We start from the raw sequence: 19,191 nt of genomic DNA on the forward strand, positions 1-19,191 counted from the left end.
TCTCCTGATCAGGAACATCAAGGAGATCCCATTCTTATATTAATCCTCTACAGGAATTGAGTGTTTTATGGGTGTTACTGTAATTTCTATTCCACCTATTGTTGGTGCGCTCAGTAATTTCTCGAAATGCTGCTGACATAATGTTTCAACAAGGACATCTGCAGAATGTAATTTGTTAACAGTTGTAGGAGGTCCTGCCAGTCCTTCTAAACCCTTTTGAATAAAGAAGGGTGACATTTTCCCTATTGGTTTTTTCACCTGTAGCATGAATGGTTAAAAATGTTGGAACATTTATACTAGTATCGTATACCTTTTGTTTCTTACTTCTGCTTCCATATGCTGTATCTGCAGTATCAGTACTTGGTTGGGACTTTGTTAGGGTCACTGAAACATTTGAGGATGAAGGATTCGTGCTCAAGGAGTTTTTGGTTCAGCACCAGAGCTCCCCGCCCACTGCCTGCCAAGCAATGACTGCGCTCAGGAGTGGAACACAAGAGCTACCCTGGACACTATACTGGCAATACAGCAAGCCTAGGATCCTGACCCCAGATCATGGGGTGAGAGACTTACTGCAACACCACTGACCCTTGCAGGCAAGCCCTGGCTGGACCATCTAGGGGACTGGTCTTGCCGAAACAGGAGCCAAAGTAGTGCAAGACTACCAGGATCCCCTTTTCCGGATGTCCACGGGTCGCACTGCACAGCAAACACAGGGCGCTGAGTCCCAGTCATGGTGTCTGGAAAAAAAGAATAGTGAAAAAGACTCAGGAGAAGCAGAGCAAAGAAATACAGGAAGAAAAGCAAAGAAAAAGAGGAAGAATGAAAGGGCCAGTACCATCACTGGGAAGTCCCCTCCATCACGAACAGGTGTCCCACATGGAGGGGTTTGCAAAGGGTATATCATCCAAGTGAAGATATTGTTATGGCAGAGGTGACAGGAACTGATTTGAGAAGAGAGGTTGATGAACATTGCAGAATCTGAATACAAATACAGCTGTGGGATTGTATGAGATATCAGCTCACATTTTAAAGGCATTACCAATTACCCCTAGGGGAACTGGTGATGCCTTTGGCTAGGCTGTTTAATTTAAGTCTCAGTTCTGGCAAAATTCCAAGTGAGTGGAAGGATGGCTAAATAATTTCTCTGCATAAAGTAGGATCTAAGTCTGTGGTAGCAAATTACAGACCAATCAGTATTTATTTCAGGAGTGGTAGTAAAAGTACTGGAAAAGTTGATCAAAAAGAATATTCAGGAATGAGTGGATAAGAATATGATGCTATATGAGGAGCAGCATGGCTTGTGAAAGGTAGGTCATGTCTTAGCAATCTATTAACTGTTTTTCCAATCGGGTGACAAGTGAGGTGGATAAAAGGAATGGCTACACAATGATATTGCTGAATTTTGCAAAACCAATTGACAGGATATTGCATAGAACTCTATTATGCAAACTGCAACAAATGGGGATGGATATGAAACCAATGATATGAATAAAAGAATGGGTGGTGCACAGATCCAAAAAGTAATATATGGAGTAGCAGAATCTAGGAGAAGGCAGGTGACTAGTAGTGCTGAAGGACTCTGTGCTTAGACCACTGCTGTTTAATTTCTATATAAATGATATAGGAATAATTTGAAGGGAGATATTCAGTTGTTTGCTGACGATGCAAAGTTGGATAGGATAACAGTTAATCAAGGTGATGAGAGCGCTTGCAGGATGATTTGAATAGATTGACACTATGGGAGAAACATAATGGATGTCAATTTAATGTGGAAAAGGGTAAAGTTATGTATTTTGGGATAAACAGATGACAAGCTGTTGCCCACATTGAGGGAAGTGTACTCCTGGAAATTGATGAAGCTAGAAATTTAGGAGTGGTGGTAGACAGAGTGACAGTTTAGATGACATATTGCTAAGGTTGTTAAGGTAGCTCATAAGATTACTTGGCTATTATAGAACACACTATAACACGCAGAGATAAGGGCATTATCATTCATTTTTATAAAGCCTTGATATGACCACATCTGCATTACTGTGCTTAGGTCTTTGGATCCTCTCCACCACTAGGAAGTGGTGGAGAGGATCCAAAGGTGAGTAATCAAGTTAGTAAGTGATCTGTGGAATGTTCCCTATGAGGACAGATTGAGGGTTTGTAATTTGTAAAAGTTGGTTAATAGGCAAAAAAAAAAAAAAAAAAAAGTAGATGTGATAGAAACATTAAAATTATTTAAAGGATTTTAGAGGATTGATGCAGAGGAAATGTTTCAGAACTTGGCTAGAGGGAGTAGAACAAGATGTCATCCCTGGTGAAAGTTGGGTAAGAGTGTAGTTAGCAAGGGCATGAGGACTAAATTTTTCACTTGGAGATTAGTGAATGAATGGAATGGGTTGCCTGAGCCAGTTGAAAGTGCTTTGTTTGTTAATGGTTTAAAGGAGAAGTATGATAGATATTGTGATGATAGTTTGGGCCTCCCATGACGAGTTTTAGACCTCCATGGAGATTCCTGTGCAATAATAATAATATATTTATTTTGTTTTCATTGCAATCTTGTTCCTGTTTTGATTGAGTATAATCAAATATGTTACTGATTATGTAATTCTTAAAAAAAGAGATGTGTGTATGATTAAACCCAATCCTCAAGTATATCCTAGTGCTTGCATAATTATATTCTATGATAATTGTATGTTGTATATATATATATATATATTTACATATTTTTGTTAATAAAAATCTTCGGTTATTCAAATATCTAAAGGCCAATATGTTAATGAAATAAGTTGAATAAGGGAATTAATTTAATAAGTTGCTATACATAATAAAAGAAACGAATCTTACATATGCAGCACACTCATGTTATCCTATACTCCTGAGGATCAGGAAATGATGATGAGAGAAGTAGTTTGGAATTACCAAACCCTATTAAAATACTGTGTTAACTCAGTTTCAGGACACAGATGTTTTCTGCAAGAATTTTCTAGTTTTATTTACAAATAGCATGCAATTCACATAAACAGATATGTCACATATTCCACAGTTCACTTATTATCTTTATGTGATCTCAAGCATAAAATTAAATGTAGTTTAATCTTTATATGATGGGAGCAAAAAATGGAGCAGAGTGAAGAAGACTACAAAAATAAAACTTCTGAAAAAAAATTCAGTTAAATTACACAACATATTAGATAGTAATGTTATCTTTATACAGTCAACTTACACTACTACATAAATATTGTCAGCCCTCACTATGGAATGACACTAGCTAGTAAACATTTCACTGTAAAAAACTATTCTTTTGGTCTCTGCCGAAATGGAAGGAATGAAACAAATTCCTTTACAGTGGAATGTTTAGTAGCTAACATCTGCAACAGTAAGGGCTGACAATATTTTCAGTTTATTGAGGTAAGTCTTCACACAACAGTAAATTACGACATGCAACATTTTTTGCTTTCTAAAAAAGAACTCCATTATATGCAATTATAACAAAATAACCAACCAATCATTGCACTTACATTCATGAACATAACCTGTTTTTGAAACAGCTCATCATTTTTTGATTTTGTCATTTCTAAACTGACTAGGGGAAATACCTCAAAAAACAGAACACTCATGTTGAAGCGAACATATCCATTTGCAACCTGAAAATTTTAGTTAAAAAGAATACTTAAACCAGGAAGGAATCTATAAAGAAAAGAAAATAGTGTATATTTCCACTAAAAACACAGTATAATTTTATGGAATCCACAAAAAAAAATTTTTTTTTCAAAAATATATATATTAGTGAAAAATAAAAATTCATTGCTCACTGTATCGAGCCATCTAGATCTTAAGTCTTCCTCTGGGTCTTTTTCCTACAATCCTGGTAAAAACATTTCTTCAACTAACTTTTCCTCTCCCATTCTGTTTAAGTGACCATTACACCTGAGTTTAGCATTACTAACACACATATCAACTAAGTTGTACTCTGCCTAATTCAGTTTCCCCCCAGAAACATGGAATGTCATAGATAGGATACATTTGAGGTGGTCTCAGGAATAGACAAAGACTGCAAACAGATTGTCAGAAAAATTCAATCATTTATACAACAGAGTTCACAAAAATAGAACCTTTCAGAATCCTAATAAGTTTGTATTAAATGATTTAAACTATAATTTTACTAATATAAAAGCTTCAGTTTTGAACAAAGAATTTAATGCCATCGTTCCAAGAGACATCCCAAAAGTAGATATTATGACCAGTGTTGAAAAAGCTACTAAATTTCTATCATCTCATGAAGAGGTATTATCCACAAGATTATTTAGAGCTTCAGTTTTATTAAACAGTCATATGCCAAAAAATAATTTCATAGCTTTAGAGAAAGTAGCTTGGAAAAGTTTACATAACAATAATGAAATTGTTATTCTGAAGGCAGATAAAGGGAATTCAACAATCATTTTAATTAGTGCAGACTGTGACATCTGATCCTGACAATAATATTCAACAAATGGTTGCAGGAGAGGATATTCCACATGTATATAATCCATCCATAAGATGGGCAATAAGAAAAACCCTAAAAATTATTACAAATCAGTATCATGCGTTTGGTCAGTAGGATATTTGGTTAGTAGAATCATGAGGGACAGAATCAAATTTAAGACATCCTCAGTAATATCAGAGAAACAATCTGGTTTTACAGCAGGAAGATCTTGCATGGAAAACATATTTTCTTTATGACAGATATCACAAAAGATGATTGCTAAGAATAAAGAACTCCATTTGATTGTTCTAGATCTGGAGAAAGCTTATGATAATGTCCTGAAGAAGACAATGTGGCAGGTATTGAAGAGAATAGGAATGGACAAAGGAACAGCAGAGATGGTGCAGGGAATTTACCAGGTAGGGATCTAGACGTGGCCTTGGAGAACTGGAATGGGTAAATGCTGTGGAATGGGTGTACCCATAAGAAAACAAGTCCTACATTCTCTTATTTTTGCAGATGATTACACAGGACAAAGATGATTAGAATACTATATGAGAAAAGTATTGGATATGTATAAACATCAAGACTCGAAAGTTAATATGTTAAAAATCAAGATATCAAGGTAATGGAGTTGATAGTGCAACAGATCTTGAATTAGAGATGAGGAAACCATAAAATCAGTATATGCCTTTAAATATAAATATAAGAAATAAATTATTATGACCACTTTCCTGCTTAATTGCTTCAATATGTCTCATGTTAACAAAGTTATTAACAGTTATAGAGTTCCTGTCACCTACCTGCTAAGAAGCTGTCATTCATACCATCACTTCTGTTTCTCAAAAACTGCCACATAACTTAGAGTGCATGACTTTTTGCTGCCCACTCAACAAATTTTCTTCCTTTCTAGACTATGTTAAGGATAGCCTACTGGCCTCGATATAGCCCTGATCTCAACCCTACTAAAACATTTGTGGCATTGGAACATCGAGTGAGGTGCAGGGGTGTCCATCCCATAACAGTTAAGGACCTCATTACATGCCTAGAGGAAGAATGATCCAAAATTCCCACTGATTACTATCATATGCTTTGAATACATGTAGGGACTGCTGCCATTGCAGCAAAAGGAGGTCCTACATCTTATTAAGGAGGACACCATGGCTACTTGTTCCTTACACTATGGTGTTTGTTGACTTCTTTCCAAGCAGTGTATGTATATATAAAGTTGTTTAAAAACTGTTATTAGGAGCTATAAGATGTTTAGAACTGCCAATGTCATTTTTGTACAGCTTACATGCTTCATGGTTGAATTTTTTTGTCATTTATGCATGTTTAATTTGAATTTCATAAAGATGCCCTTAATACATTGATGAACATTTCATGGAAATAAAATTCTCACATAATTTACTTCATTGTCAATTATTGTGTTTAATTTAATATCTGCTCACATTTCTATTCTTCAAATAAATTTATTCGGAATAAGAGAGAATTACAAAACACTGACCTAGCAGTATAATAAGATGGTCTTCAAGCATCTTAAATTAAGGGTTTAAGAGAGTTAGAACAAAACAACTGATTTGAGATTAGAGATGTCAGATATGAAAGATTTTAAAATTAGAGGAGCAATCAGATAGCATCAATGACAGAATCATATTAAAGATGGAGAAAAGAATTGAACATTATCCATTCAAGAATGTGTGTGAACAGAGCTAATCTATGATGACATGTTCATTAAACAGAATGGGAGATGAGGTGTTTGATGCCAGGATGATAGAAAAAGGCAAATTCAGGTAGGTTTGTATGGTTATGAGTGCCTCAGAAGACTGAAATATAAGATCTGAATACTGTAGAACAGATAAATTATAGATTAATTTGGAATAAAATTTGATACAAAGTTAGTAATAATGTAAGCTTAATTATGTAGTAGTATGAATAGTATCTTGCACGTCTCCTTGAGAGTACAGTTCAAAAAGTGATGATCACAGTAAAATTCTCAATTTGTGAAAAAAATGCATCTGTTACTTCCATACAATAAAAATAAAAGCTTTATTAATTTTTTCATTGTATTTATAAAGACAGCAGTTTAATCAAATGAAACATAAATCATCCATTACCTTTAATGATCTCCAGATTATAGGATCATACATTCTGAAGAGCATTCCCCTCACCTCACTTCTTTTATGGGTGTGAAAGGGCAGTAGCATCTGAAAGTATTTTGTGCAACTGAAAACATATTTGCAAAACAGAAAACTTAAGTGTGCCTAATTAATGAGAACCTAAAAGGTTACAGGTTTAACTCAGCAATGAAATTTATTCTTTATTTTAATAAAGGATAAAATTATCCATTATTATTTTAAACCAAGAAGGCAAAATAATATTTATCTTTGAATACTTTAAGACATTCCAAAAGTAATTAATATGAAAATACAAACCTTCTACTTGAATGGTCTTGGTATTATATTACTTAAAAGACAAGAGAAACTTACCATATAAATCATAAATTTGCTATTAACTAGAAACTGAGAATTTCTTATTGAAAAGAAGGGAATATGCCTTCCCCATTTCTCTTTCCAGATAAGTTTTTTTAAGTAAAGTAATACACCAAAAAAAATCACGCTGAATGTCAAATTTAGTTTCTTAGCAAAAACATTAGTTTACCTGCTTAATGAGAAATATGGATCCTTTTTCCACATAAATATCAGGCAACATCCTTCCTAATATCTGACTTTTTCTAATTCTGAGATAAAATATGAAACTTGATTAGGCTAGAAATTGTCAATAGTTGAAGAGGTTCAATGCTCCAACATCATTACAGGCCGCAACAAACATGCTGAGATCACAGAAACAGTTATAGTGAATTTCCTTTAGCACACCATTGTACCATGGGTCTTTAATTTGAGACTTTCAGTAATTTGTTATAGCAAGCAAGCTTGTTATAGTGGTGTTTGCTATATTGTATATATGCAGTTTCCAACTATATAAAAGTTGAATCCCTGCCTATCTAACATCTAAAAAAGTCTGAAAAACAATCACTGAAATATTATTAACAATCATTTCATTGGTGTCCTTTTTAACCTAATTATCATTAAACAACAAATTACATGATAACCACAGTAATTAACTTTAATGAAATGAAAGTACAGTTAAGTTAATTACTTAATTACTATCCATATTTATATATTTAGGGACACAAAAACACACGTGTTGAAAAGATTATTTTACTAATTATTAATAAAATAACACTTGACGTTTCGACCTCTGTATCGAGGTCATCATCAGAAGGATACATGTATATGGAACCAAGCTACATGCTCTAGCCCTGTATACCGGTAAACTAAATCTATGTAGTTAATAAATCCTTTTCCTAGCCCTCTAGCGATAAAATAAAAAATAAATAAAATAAAATAAAATAATAAATAAATTAATTAATTAATAAAATAAAAAATACAACTACAATAAACTACTAAAGTCCTCATGTATTCATATTCTTCTGGATTTGTACAGTTCTGATTGTTATAATATGATTTCCTTCAGTTGCTCTTGAATGTTACAAACACTTCACCAGGGTGTCTTCTTGTAGTGGGATTTTTCTTTGGCTTGTATAGGTTGTTATACAGGTTGTAGATGGGTCCTCCACATTCTTGGAATGGTTAGGCCATCATTTTTGTTGAGATTTGGGTTATGTTTGAGCATTTCACATGACTCTTTAAATTTCCTCTCAAACCAAGTTTTGGTGTGGTGTAGGGACTTGGTATTTTTCCAATCAATTCTGTGATATGTTAGGAGTGTGTGGTCAGAAAGGCCGTTTTTTCCAAAATAGAGGTATTTAATGTGTTGTTTGTGATTGTCTTGCTTAATTGGGATAGTTTGCCCTGTTTCCCCTATGTATGGTATGTTACATGTGCATTGTATATTGTATACCCCTGGATGGGCTAGGTGTGGAAGAGGATCTTTAGAAGAACTGAGTAGGTGTCTTAACTTATTTGGGGGTTTAAAGGTGGTTTTAATGTTGTATTTGTGTAGTGTTCTGTCTATTTTTTCAGAAATGCCTCTAACATAAGGAATGGCAATAGCATTCCTGAAATCTTTTTTGTTCTTACTGGTATCTTTGTGGAGGATCATGTGAATAGTTTTTTTACTGTATCCATTTTTTATAAATGTTTGGTTGATGATCTTGTATTCCTGGTTTAGAGCTTGTTCATTAGAACAAACAGTTTGGGCTCTGTGTTTAAGGGTGCTTATGACACCTAGTTTTTGGGTTGGGTCGTGGTAAGAATTTTTGTGTATGTAGGTTTGCGGTAGACTGAGAAGGAGAGACATCTGATGAGTGTGTCTAGGAACAGAAGAGAGTTGTTTTTTTTCCATTTCAATGGTGAATTGGATATGTTTATGTTGTTTGTTTAGGTGGCTAAGGAATGTATTTAGTGCTTCGCGGCCATGGGGCCAAATGGCGAAAATATCATCAACGTATCTAAGCCAAATTTTGGGCTTTAGACATGCTGTCTCTAGAGCATGTTGCTCAAGGTCTTCCATATAAAAGTTAGCTATTGGGGGAAAAGTGGTGAGCCCATGGCTGTACCTTTTTTTTAAAGGTGAAAATTGTTTTGCCACACGAAATATCCGGAGAGGAGTACGTGGGCTGTGATGTCATGTGGAAATATGGTCTAAGAGCAAGATAGTGTTATTGATTGGGACATTGGTGAAAAGCTGATATAGTCAGCTTATATGTCAAAGCTGACTAATAAAACTAATAAATAAGTCATTGAGTGTAATGTTTTAATTTTATTTATGAAATGTTGTGTATTTTTTTATGTAGGAAGGGGACTGACCTACCAATTCTTTGAGTGTGGCCACTAATTTTTTGGCTAAGTGATAATTTGGGCTGTCAATTCCTTCAACAATCAGACGTAATGGTGTGTCTGCTTTGTTACTATGGTTATCATGTAATTTGTTTATATTTATGCCACAGGTACCTTTAAAGATTAAAAATTATCATTATGATGTCATAGTTTGACTGATTATGTAAATATTGAATCTCTAACATCAGAAAAGCCTGAAAAAGATATTCTTCTGATGTCCATTACAGTTGACTTTTGCTATAGGAAACTCATAGAGTATTTTATTATAGTGAACAGACTGCGACAGTAAATTCTGTATAGCAGAGTATTGTGTCTGGTAAGGGATTTTTGGTTTGCTATAATGGTGTTTATGTGGCACCTATCAATGAAAGGCTTCTATAAACTTATAGTACATTCGTACTGTGGGTGAATTAAGGATATTTTTTCTATTTTTATTGATTTTATACATTTTTTGTATTTTTTTAAATTTATCTGTTACCTTGTCCAGAAATCCAGTTCTAGATACAAAACATGGAACTTTTTCAAGCCACTTCAAGCCTTCATGAAGCAGAGCAGTGGGAGATGAAATCCATTCTCTCATGTAAAGACGTTCACAAACATTCATGCCTACACTGAGATTCAAACCTAGTCTGTTGGTTGGAGAGGCACTTTGCTGGCCATCCAAGCCAGCAAAAATGCCTTTTTTGGGATTTATCTCAATTATTTCCTTGCTTTTTTTTTTTTTTTTTTTGCACTGGTGTACTTTCTGGAATGCAAAAGAAAAGTATCTATATCCTAAAGAAAAGTATATAGAAAACTATCCCCCCCCCACTAGTATATAATACTAGTGGGGGGAGGATACTGATTTGGTATACTGAATCAAATTTTTTTAGTTTTACTGATTATCAGAGCATCGAACTGCTATTTAACATTGGAAATAGCAATTGTTCCAATCTATTATTTGCTGTTTTATTTCAACATCAATCTCTTATCAAGAAAAGGCTAAAAGTTAACTGCTGTTCTGATATCAGTTATTTTCAATTTTACAAATTATTTGAACACTGAACCATTACTCAACATTAAGAAATCTGAAAAACATTTGGAGTTTTACTGATTATTTGAACACTAATTTATCTTCCATCTCAACAGCTTATTATTGCAAAGTAACCTCTTCCCGCCTCTCTCTCACATGTTTACATGTGTGTGTGTGTGTGTGTGTGTGTGTGTGTGAGAGAGAGAGAGAGAGAGGAGAGAAAAGAGGTTATATGTTTACAGATGTAAACATTTTTGAGAGAAATGCAAACATCATATATACAATATAATGTCTTAATGGATTGGTTTTTATTTGGCAATACAAATTAGTCCTTGCCACAATGATATAATTTCATCTGAAATACTCCCTTTTTGCATCATCTGTCCCCTCAATTCTCATGCAATGCAATGCAGGAAAATATGATCCCAAAACAGTTTTAGAGTCTTCGCAATCTTTTTTGAATAGTATCTCTCATAACCATCATGCAGGTGGGATTCGATCACTTGCAGAATGAAAACCATCAATCCCAATGAGAAAAATTAATTTGTGGGAAAAAGCAGAACAGGTTTGTTGAATAGAGTGTTGTCAAACATATGATATGCATAATTACACAAGTAATGATGTACATGCTGAAGTACTATCATCCTACCTGATTTTAACTATCATGTTGCCTGATTCAATAGTGCTGAGTAGCATGGACTTTCTTCCTTAATTGTCATAATCCCATTCTGAGAACTCTTATAAGGTTTTGTCCAGTGAAAATTAAGATGATGATGATGCAAGGTGATATGGTTCAGATAAATATGCTTTCATAGAACCATCAATAGCACCTGTCAACTATTTGTCATACAAAGAAGCATAAAATTTATGGGCAGTCTGTACTTCAGGTAAATCAATCACCAGCTACACACTCCATGAATGAATACTGAGTCAACTCTCACTATTCATGAAGAGAACACATAGTCCTAACTAGAAATTTTCAGTAATCTGTTATAAGAAATGCACAACTATAGTAGTATTTGCAATAGTGAAATTATTAACCTGTCAGAAAGTTATGGTAGTTAATAGTAAGAAATAAGCAGCATAAACTCCAATGTAAGGTTGAAAATGCCCACAAGACATGGATTTAAGATTCCTATTACATTTATACACTGTAAGTCTATATACACAAAGTAAACATAAATTGATTTAAAATATCAATATTCCATGTTCTAATGGCACTTACTTTTTTCAAAACAGAAGAAAATGGATGAGAACACTCAACATGGATAGCATAAAAGACAATTTCTTCAATGCAACAAGTTTCTATCTTCTGGTTAAAATAAATAAATAAATAAAGGTTAATAATAAATGAAATAAAATGTTTAATAAAGAATATATGTTACTAATCATAACTATAAAATGAAAGGCAGAATTTTGATCCATTTTAACTATTTCTAGAATTCACATTACAATATTTTGAATCCTACATGTATGAGAATTTTAATAACATAGGTCACACATGCATAACATTAAATGAATAGCTGAGCAGTTTAGCCAAGGTGATAATATCTCTATTTGCTAACAGGCTGTAAAATTCAATTCTATTGTAGTGTGAATTGTTTGTAAATGTCTTCAAGGCTAAGGTGTTTTTCAATGTCAAGTATATGATCTGCTTACTGGAGGCTTAAAGTGGTTTGAAAAGTTCTTTGATCACTAGACCTGTGTTTCTGAATCATCTAACCTTCAGACTACTTGTGGTACTGAATGTGCCTTACAATCTTTTGCGATTTAAAAAAAAAAAACATACAGATCCATTAATAAAACTGTTGCTAGACTTCAAAAGTTCTTATTTTTATGTTATTCAAACAACTTTGGTTTCATTTCATGAAACAGACATAGGAATTTTAGAACTAATTCATTTCTTAATTTGAGTTCATTTCTCAGAAAGTCAAGTAATCACATGTACTAATAGCATTACATAATGCCATCTGAAATGTTATGTCACACAATACTCAAAAAATACTCTGGCTATACTCTAGATAATTTTATTGTTCTAATTTTTTTATTAAAATGGTCATCAAATTTTATCTTAGATACCAAATTTCAATGAACTTAATCTAGCCAGAGAGTAATTATTATTATTGCTTAAAAACTGTTTGGTCAATAAAAATGATCCAGCTATATATATGTTATATATTGTTTATCAGGTCTTGAACGAAAGGCTAATGTACTACAACTTACATATATAACTAAATTTACACAGCAGCAGGCTCTTATAACTCTACATACATATGCTGGTCAAGTAGTTGGCATATCAGCTCTCCAACCAGAAAGCTATGGGTTTGAATACTGCTGTGGCATGAACATTAGAAAATGCCTTTAGGTGAGAGCTGAATTTCATTTGCAACTACCACCCAACATATTGGAGGACTAAAGTAGATTGAAACAGTTCAATGTTTAGTCTCCAGAGCAGGGTTTTCAAATTAGGAAAAAATGTAAAGTGGCTTTCTTCCAGTATTTTGTGGTGGGTATCTATTGCATGGCCTGCAAGACCTGAGTGGCTGTATTGGTGAACCTGGATGTAGTCTTTGTTAGATATCCTGATATTAACTGATGTAGGACAGTTTACAACTGCAAGGGACCTGGCATACTCCAGGTAGGTCTAGGGGAGGTAGCTGGTCTTTGGTGGAGTGGATAAGGGATGCCAATTTCTTATGTGGTTTGTAACAGGTAGTCAGGTCATGTTTTTAAGGATTTTTGTGACCTTTTTTTAGACGTGTCCCAGATATAAGGAATGGTGATAGATTTAGTATAAGTATTTTTCACCAATACAGCCACTCAGCTCTTGCAGACCATGCACTAGATACCCACCACAGAATACGCTGGAAGAAAGCCACTTTACTACACCGTACCAAATAGAAATATGAAAAATTGTTCCTGAAATCAGCCTCAGCTCTAAAAAACTGCCCAAATCTCAACAAATTTGGGCAAGAGACTGCCCCAAATTTGGGAAGCATGCATTCTAAGAACATCAGCCAAGACAACCCAATTTAGTCTGAGAGGGGGCATCTTTAGGAATCTGGGACTTTAGGAATGCCAGTTGCCTTCTTCAACCTCATTTGCTCGTTGTTAGTGCCTGCGTGCATATATCATAGTTTAATGTTCCCAGAAGATGGCAATGTAACATTGCCAAAATATCGGAAGGTACTAATAAAAGATTTTTAATTAATATTTTAGTATATGTTGTCATTTCCTTAAAAATGTAACGTCGTGTGTAACCAACGCATAAGTCTATCTATGAGAATTAGCTCACTCATAGGCACACTAATGTATGCCTATGAGCCATAGCTATAGAATAATAATTATGCAACAGTAAATAACTTTTTGTTTATGTAAATATTTTGTCCTTATGTATCATAAGACACTATTGGTACAACTAGTAAACAACAAAAGGAATTGAATTCAAAAAAACAACAGTGTGCATGTTTAAATCGAAATCCCTCTACGTATACCATCACGTGTTCATGGATTAAAACTATTGGGCTGAAATTAAAATTAATTAAAATATAATTCTTGTAGAAAGGCTTATATGATGTTGCCGAAATATCAGAAAGTATATATTAAAGTTGATTTAATTTATATTTCTAGTGTACGCTGTCAATTATAAACATTATAACACATCTCGTTGTGGATAACACATATCCGCAAGGAGATGTGTTTTGCATTATGGGAGATACTGAGATAGAAGTGTTGGTATCTTGCTCCACCTTTGCAAGGAGTTGCCCGGTGTTGTACCACTTTACCTCAGTCCTGGAGATACTTTCAGGCACAAATTTTTAGTGTCTGATTGAGACATTCAAAGGGTTTTTACAAGATTAATTCAAAGGAAATTTTTCAGAACAGGTCTGGTGATGGGAGAACAAGGGGCCATCCATGGAAACTGAGCAAGAGTGTAGTTAGTAAGGGTGTTAGAACTAGGTTTTTTACTTGGAGAATGGCGAATGAGTGGAATAAACTGCCAGAGTTTGTTGTGGAAGCCATGGTTGTAAATGAGTTCAAAGAAGTATGATAGATACTGTGCGAATTCCGAATAGTTGTTCTTGATATGATGTTTAGGGCCTCCCTCGTCTAAGAACTCCTTGGAGTTGCGCATAATAATAATAATAATAATACTTGAGCATTTCTGGTTGACTATCATCTACTCCCACTGCTTTTTCGGGCTTTTGATAGCATTTTTTACTTCAAGTATGGATATGTATTCCTTCCTGATAACATGTCTGTTGAATGTTTTTTTACTACTGTGCTGTCATCACTGCTTGTTTCATTTAGCAATTTTTCAAAGTAATTGCTCCATACATCAAGGATATCTTTTTCACTGGTTTTCATGTCACCTTTATCATCTCTAATTATTTTTACAGCACTCTTTCCTCCAGGACAGTAGTGAGACCAGCTATAATGCATACTATGAAAACCACGGCCTTGAGGGAAAATAACATCAGCAGGATGGAGGTAGCAGAGATGAGAATGCTTAGGTGGATGTGCGGTGTGACCAGAAAGGATCGTTTGAGAAATGACTATGTAAGAGGAACAGTGAAATTTATGAGCTTAGGAGCAAAGATATAGGAGGCAAGATTGAGATGGTCTGGTCATGTGATGAGGAGGGAGGATGAGTATGTGGGAAGAAAGGTCATGCAGATGGATGTGCAGGGGAGGAGGAGGAGGAAGTGCAGGTGACCAAGACGAGATGGAGGGAGCTGGTGGAGGAGGACTTGAGGATGAAGAACTTGGATGGGTTACAGCCCAAGACAGGAGGATGTGGAGGAGACTCACTGAGAACAGCGACCCTACTTAAGTGGGACAAGCTGTAGAAGAAGAAGAAGTGGATAAGATTATGGTCAGAGAAAAACATGTACAGCATATTTAGAGGAAAAAATTGGTTAAGAAAAGATGTAGTGTGTTGGAAGAATTATGAGAATTATCTACTATTCTGGTTGACAGGTGAAGAAAGTGTGTTACATCATTACTAATAGCAAATAATTTGGCTTCCTTTCCAGATTATTCTGTGAGGTCAGAAAAGGGGATCCAGTCTAAGTTATGAACATTAAAGTCTCCAAGGATGATGCTATAAATTGAAGCAAAGAACTCTTAAGCCAGAACAGACTGTACAGTAAGGATTCCAGGTTTAATAGTCTTTAGCAAACTGAAGTCAAGGAAGATACCAGGTGGGGCTTACGAAATAGAGGATTGGATTTTGATGCCTAAAGATCCGGAGCATCAGTACAAATAATAATAATGGTAAACATCATTGTTTGTACTGATGCTCCGGATGCTGGTGAAATGGATGTGTAAGTCTTTTTTTTTTTTTTTTTAACTGAATAAAACTTTGATGTTATTTTGATTTTTTGGGCATATTTTTTTCCATTACTTTTCAACATCTATGTCAATGATCTCCCATCTTTCCAGGAACTAGAAATATTATCTATGCTGAAAAACCTGACCCAGTATTGAATGAAAGCTATCACTTAATTACAGGATGCCTGAAATCAGCATCACTAAAAGACCAGTATACTTTTTCTGGTATTGCACCCCCTTAAATTCAAAGATCTTACATTCTCAGTTGATGAAAGAAGTAGACAAATGAATGATGAACTCCACCCACTATTTGGCCAAACCACAGCATATCCCAAAGACTAAGATCCTGACATAGCTTCCAAGCAACTGTTGAACCACCTAAAAACCCTCCAGAGACAAGACTTCAAACAATGTCTTGCACTATACCCTGAGAATAATACTGGTATTCTAACAGCTGAATATCTTCCACGTGGTGCCCACTTAGACTAGAATACTTGGAAAAGCCTCAACAGATCTTCGAGCAACAGGACACTGCAAACAAAACCTCATCAAATGGAAAATCCTCACCACACCAGATAACTGTGAGTGTGAGACAATCCAGTTCATGGAACACATTCTTTCTTGTCCCCTTCTTCAATCACCTTGCACAAAAGAGGACCTTATATCCTGCACAGAAAGAGCAGTTTATTGCACAAGATACTGGAGGAACATCTGACCACATTTATTGTATATAACTTATGTACAGTTTCCTTTTTCTTCAAATTTTACTTATTATTCCCTGTATAATTCATCTATCAAATTTAACCTGTTCTCATTTGTAAAGTATCCTAATTCGTTGTAAATAATGTTGTACCACTTACTTACTACTGTACCACTTGTGTTTGAATACAAAATAAAAATAAAATAAAATAAACACTGAGTCAAAATAAGTGAAAAAGTATGTAGTTGGGAAAGTTGAAATAAGTGGTGCTTGAAGAAGTTGCAATTAATGTTTCTGTTAGGAAAAGAAGGTGGGGTTTTACAAACTGGAAATGGATATTATTGAGATTGGAATGGAACTGAGACTGTACAAAAATCTTACAAATCCACTTTGTAAAAGTGGATTTGTAAGATTTTTTTGCTCATTGTTGACTACATGGGCTGAGCAACATTCCCTATGCAGTGCGAGTTTTGGTTTTCATGACAGCTGTTAAATGTAGTATACTTGATTTTTGCACCAGCATTCCTTGTTTATAGTCAATAGTCCACACTTCGTTGTCATTTTGACATTTTTCCTCCAGTTGACTTTGTTCCTGTTGAGCGAAGGTAAAATCCAGATGAACTTGTAAATTTACTATTTGCAGCAGTTGTGAATTCATATCTATTTATGAGCTTGACACAGATCATGTTAACCAGCTGGGGGAAGTTCATTTTATCTTTACACGTGCATGTGGGGCCAAAGCATCAGTACCTGACAATTTCTGTGGAGGGCTGAACTTGCAGGTGTTGGCAAAAGTTATGATTATCACATCTGTTTCTGGAAAGCTGAGGATGACAGTACTATATATTTATTCCAACAGTCATGTGCTCCTGTAATCTGATAAGATTACAGTGTGAACTGGTGATGTCATCAGTATTTACATCATGCTTGTGCTGATCATAAACCACTTTGAGCTCATGATCGTGAATCACTGAGCTTTCTTTCCACTGAAACAATTTTTCCAAAGAAAGTCTACTCACGGCACTGTTCAAGATTGTTGTCAATATGCTTTAAAAAAGCATATGTGGGCTCCATAACATTTTTTCCAGCCATGACTTGCTGAAAAAGTTTCCCCCTACATGTCTGTTTCCTTTTACTACATTACACAAACTTGTTACTTTAAAATGAATTATCATCATATTCATTAATTAGAATTTGTACTGATGACTCATTCATTCCTTTGATATATGCTATATTAGCATATGACCATCTTTCTTCATGATGTTTTATAATTTCAAGTTTTTGTTCTAATGTTAACCAGTTACATTTGTTAGGTTCACAAGCTTCGGTGCATCTCCTCTTCTACTCATAATTGTATATAAAAGAGTACTCATATGTAATAAAAAATAAATAAATAAAATAAATTGTAGAGTGACCATGACTTTGCTGTACTAAAAAGCATGCATTATTAGAGATGTTACTATGATATAGTAAATCATTATGGCACTGTTTTAGTATTCTTGGAATGTCAGTAATGCAGTACAACCATATTACTGTTAATTTTTTTTTTTAAATTGTTAAAAACTATTACTATAAAACATGCTATAGCAAAACCCATGCAATTCAAAATCACGATATGCAAGGTATTGCTGTACTTGGATGTGCAGGTCTGCTAGACCCAAATGAGCAATTTTCTATTCTTTTTTCCAATACCCAAACACACACAAAAAATCTGAAACAAAGCATACAGGTCCATACTTTCACCAGATTCATAATTATGCTCATTAACATTCATATCACTATCATATCTGCACACCTCAGCTAAACTTACACATTCTCAGCATTCCTCACAAGATGATTTAGTTTCCTTGGCCTGTTGCATTAGATCTCACTTAAAGAACTAATTTCTATAGGCACCCAATACTAAATTCATTTAAGTGCAGGCCATCCCTCTTACACAAGTCTTTTCTACCATCGGGCTCACTCCATACACACAAAAACTCACACCCATTTCTTTTACATAGTCTGTGCATTGAATCATTTGCTACCAAAGAGCTTCTTCTTAACTCATTACTATTGTATCTCAGTAATAAATTAATCATTTTCACTTCTCCCTTTTCTTTTTTGCTTCTTCCATCAATTCTTTCTCATACTATGTTCTCATACTATGTTCGAACAAGCACTACCATCGCTTTTATTTTTTTGTTTCTCTACTGCATTCATCAAAAATTTTATTTTAGCTATTGGGAAGCTAATGCAGTAGCTCTCATCAAGTTCAAATTTAATTATCGAATCCCTGTGCTACATTACTTTTTTTTTTCTTATATTCTGACTGATCTTGTGATGATCTGATCAGAAAACAGTCAGTCAGCTCTCAGGAAGTCTGATGTCACATACATACTGTTCACAGAAAAGTGAAGCACTGTTTATTTTATTTTTGCTCATTATTGAAATAGGATAACATCACACAGAACAACAACTGGACTCGATAATGAAATGCACTAAATGGAATAATAATGATCAACTACATGCTATAATAAATTTAGTTTAATCCTTTATCCAAGTGTAAGCATAAAAGCTGTGCACCTGAAAATATCTTCAGGATTGAGGTAAGGTGGTACAACACTTTGGCAACTCGCAGCAAAGGTGGACCAAGCTCTCATCACCTCTTGTCTCAGTATCTCCCATAATGCAAAGCACATCTCCTTGCGGACATGTATAATGCTATGCATTAAGGCAAGGGCCACTACTCAGACTGGTTTCGACCTTTATTGAGATCTCGTCAGTGGGAGGCAGACCCAGAAGTTGTCATACCCAAGCAGAAGCAATAGGAGAGGTCATTTTACCTATA

At 34.6% G+C, this 19,191-nt stretch overlaps 1 protein-coding gene across 2 annotated transcripts in view; it reads right to left on the minus strand.

Annotated features, from left to right (window-relative positions):
- Window positions 1–19,191, minus strand: part of LOC150102691 (condensin-2 complex subunit G2-like) — a 401,754-nt gene that overhangs the window by 259,679 nt on the left and 122,884 nt on the right. For both annotated transcript variants that reach the window (XM_090398912.1, XM_090398911.1), the window contains exons 9-11: window positions 11,553–11,639; window positions 6,571–6,660; window positions 3,510–3,635 (exon numbers count right to left, since the gene is read on the minus strand). In XM_090398912.1, coding sequence (XP_090255038.1) covers window positions 3,510–3,635; window positions 6,571–6,660; window positions 11,553–11,639 — 303 coding nt within the window. The remainder of the gene's footprint in view (window positions 1–3,509; window positions 3,636–6,570; window positions 6,661–11,552; window positions 11,640–19,191) is intronic.

This window comes from Typopeltis vanoorti, chromosome 10 (genome assembly GCF_054136105.1).
Source record: "Typopeltis vanoorti isolate ZY-2024b chromosome 10, IOZ_Tvanoo_1.0, whole genome shotgun sequence".
Classification (NCBI taxonomy): domain Eukaryota; kingdom Metazoa; phylum Arthropoda; class Arachnida; order Uropygi; family Thelyphonidae; genus Typopeltis; species Typopeltis vanoorti.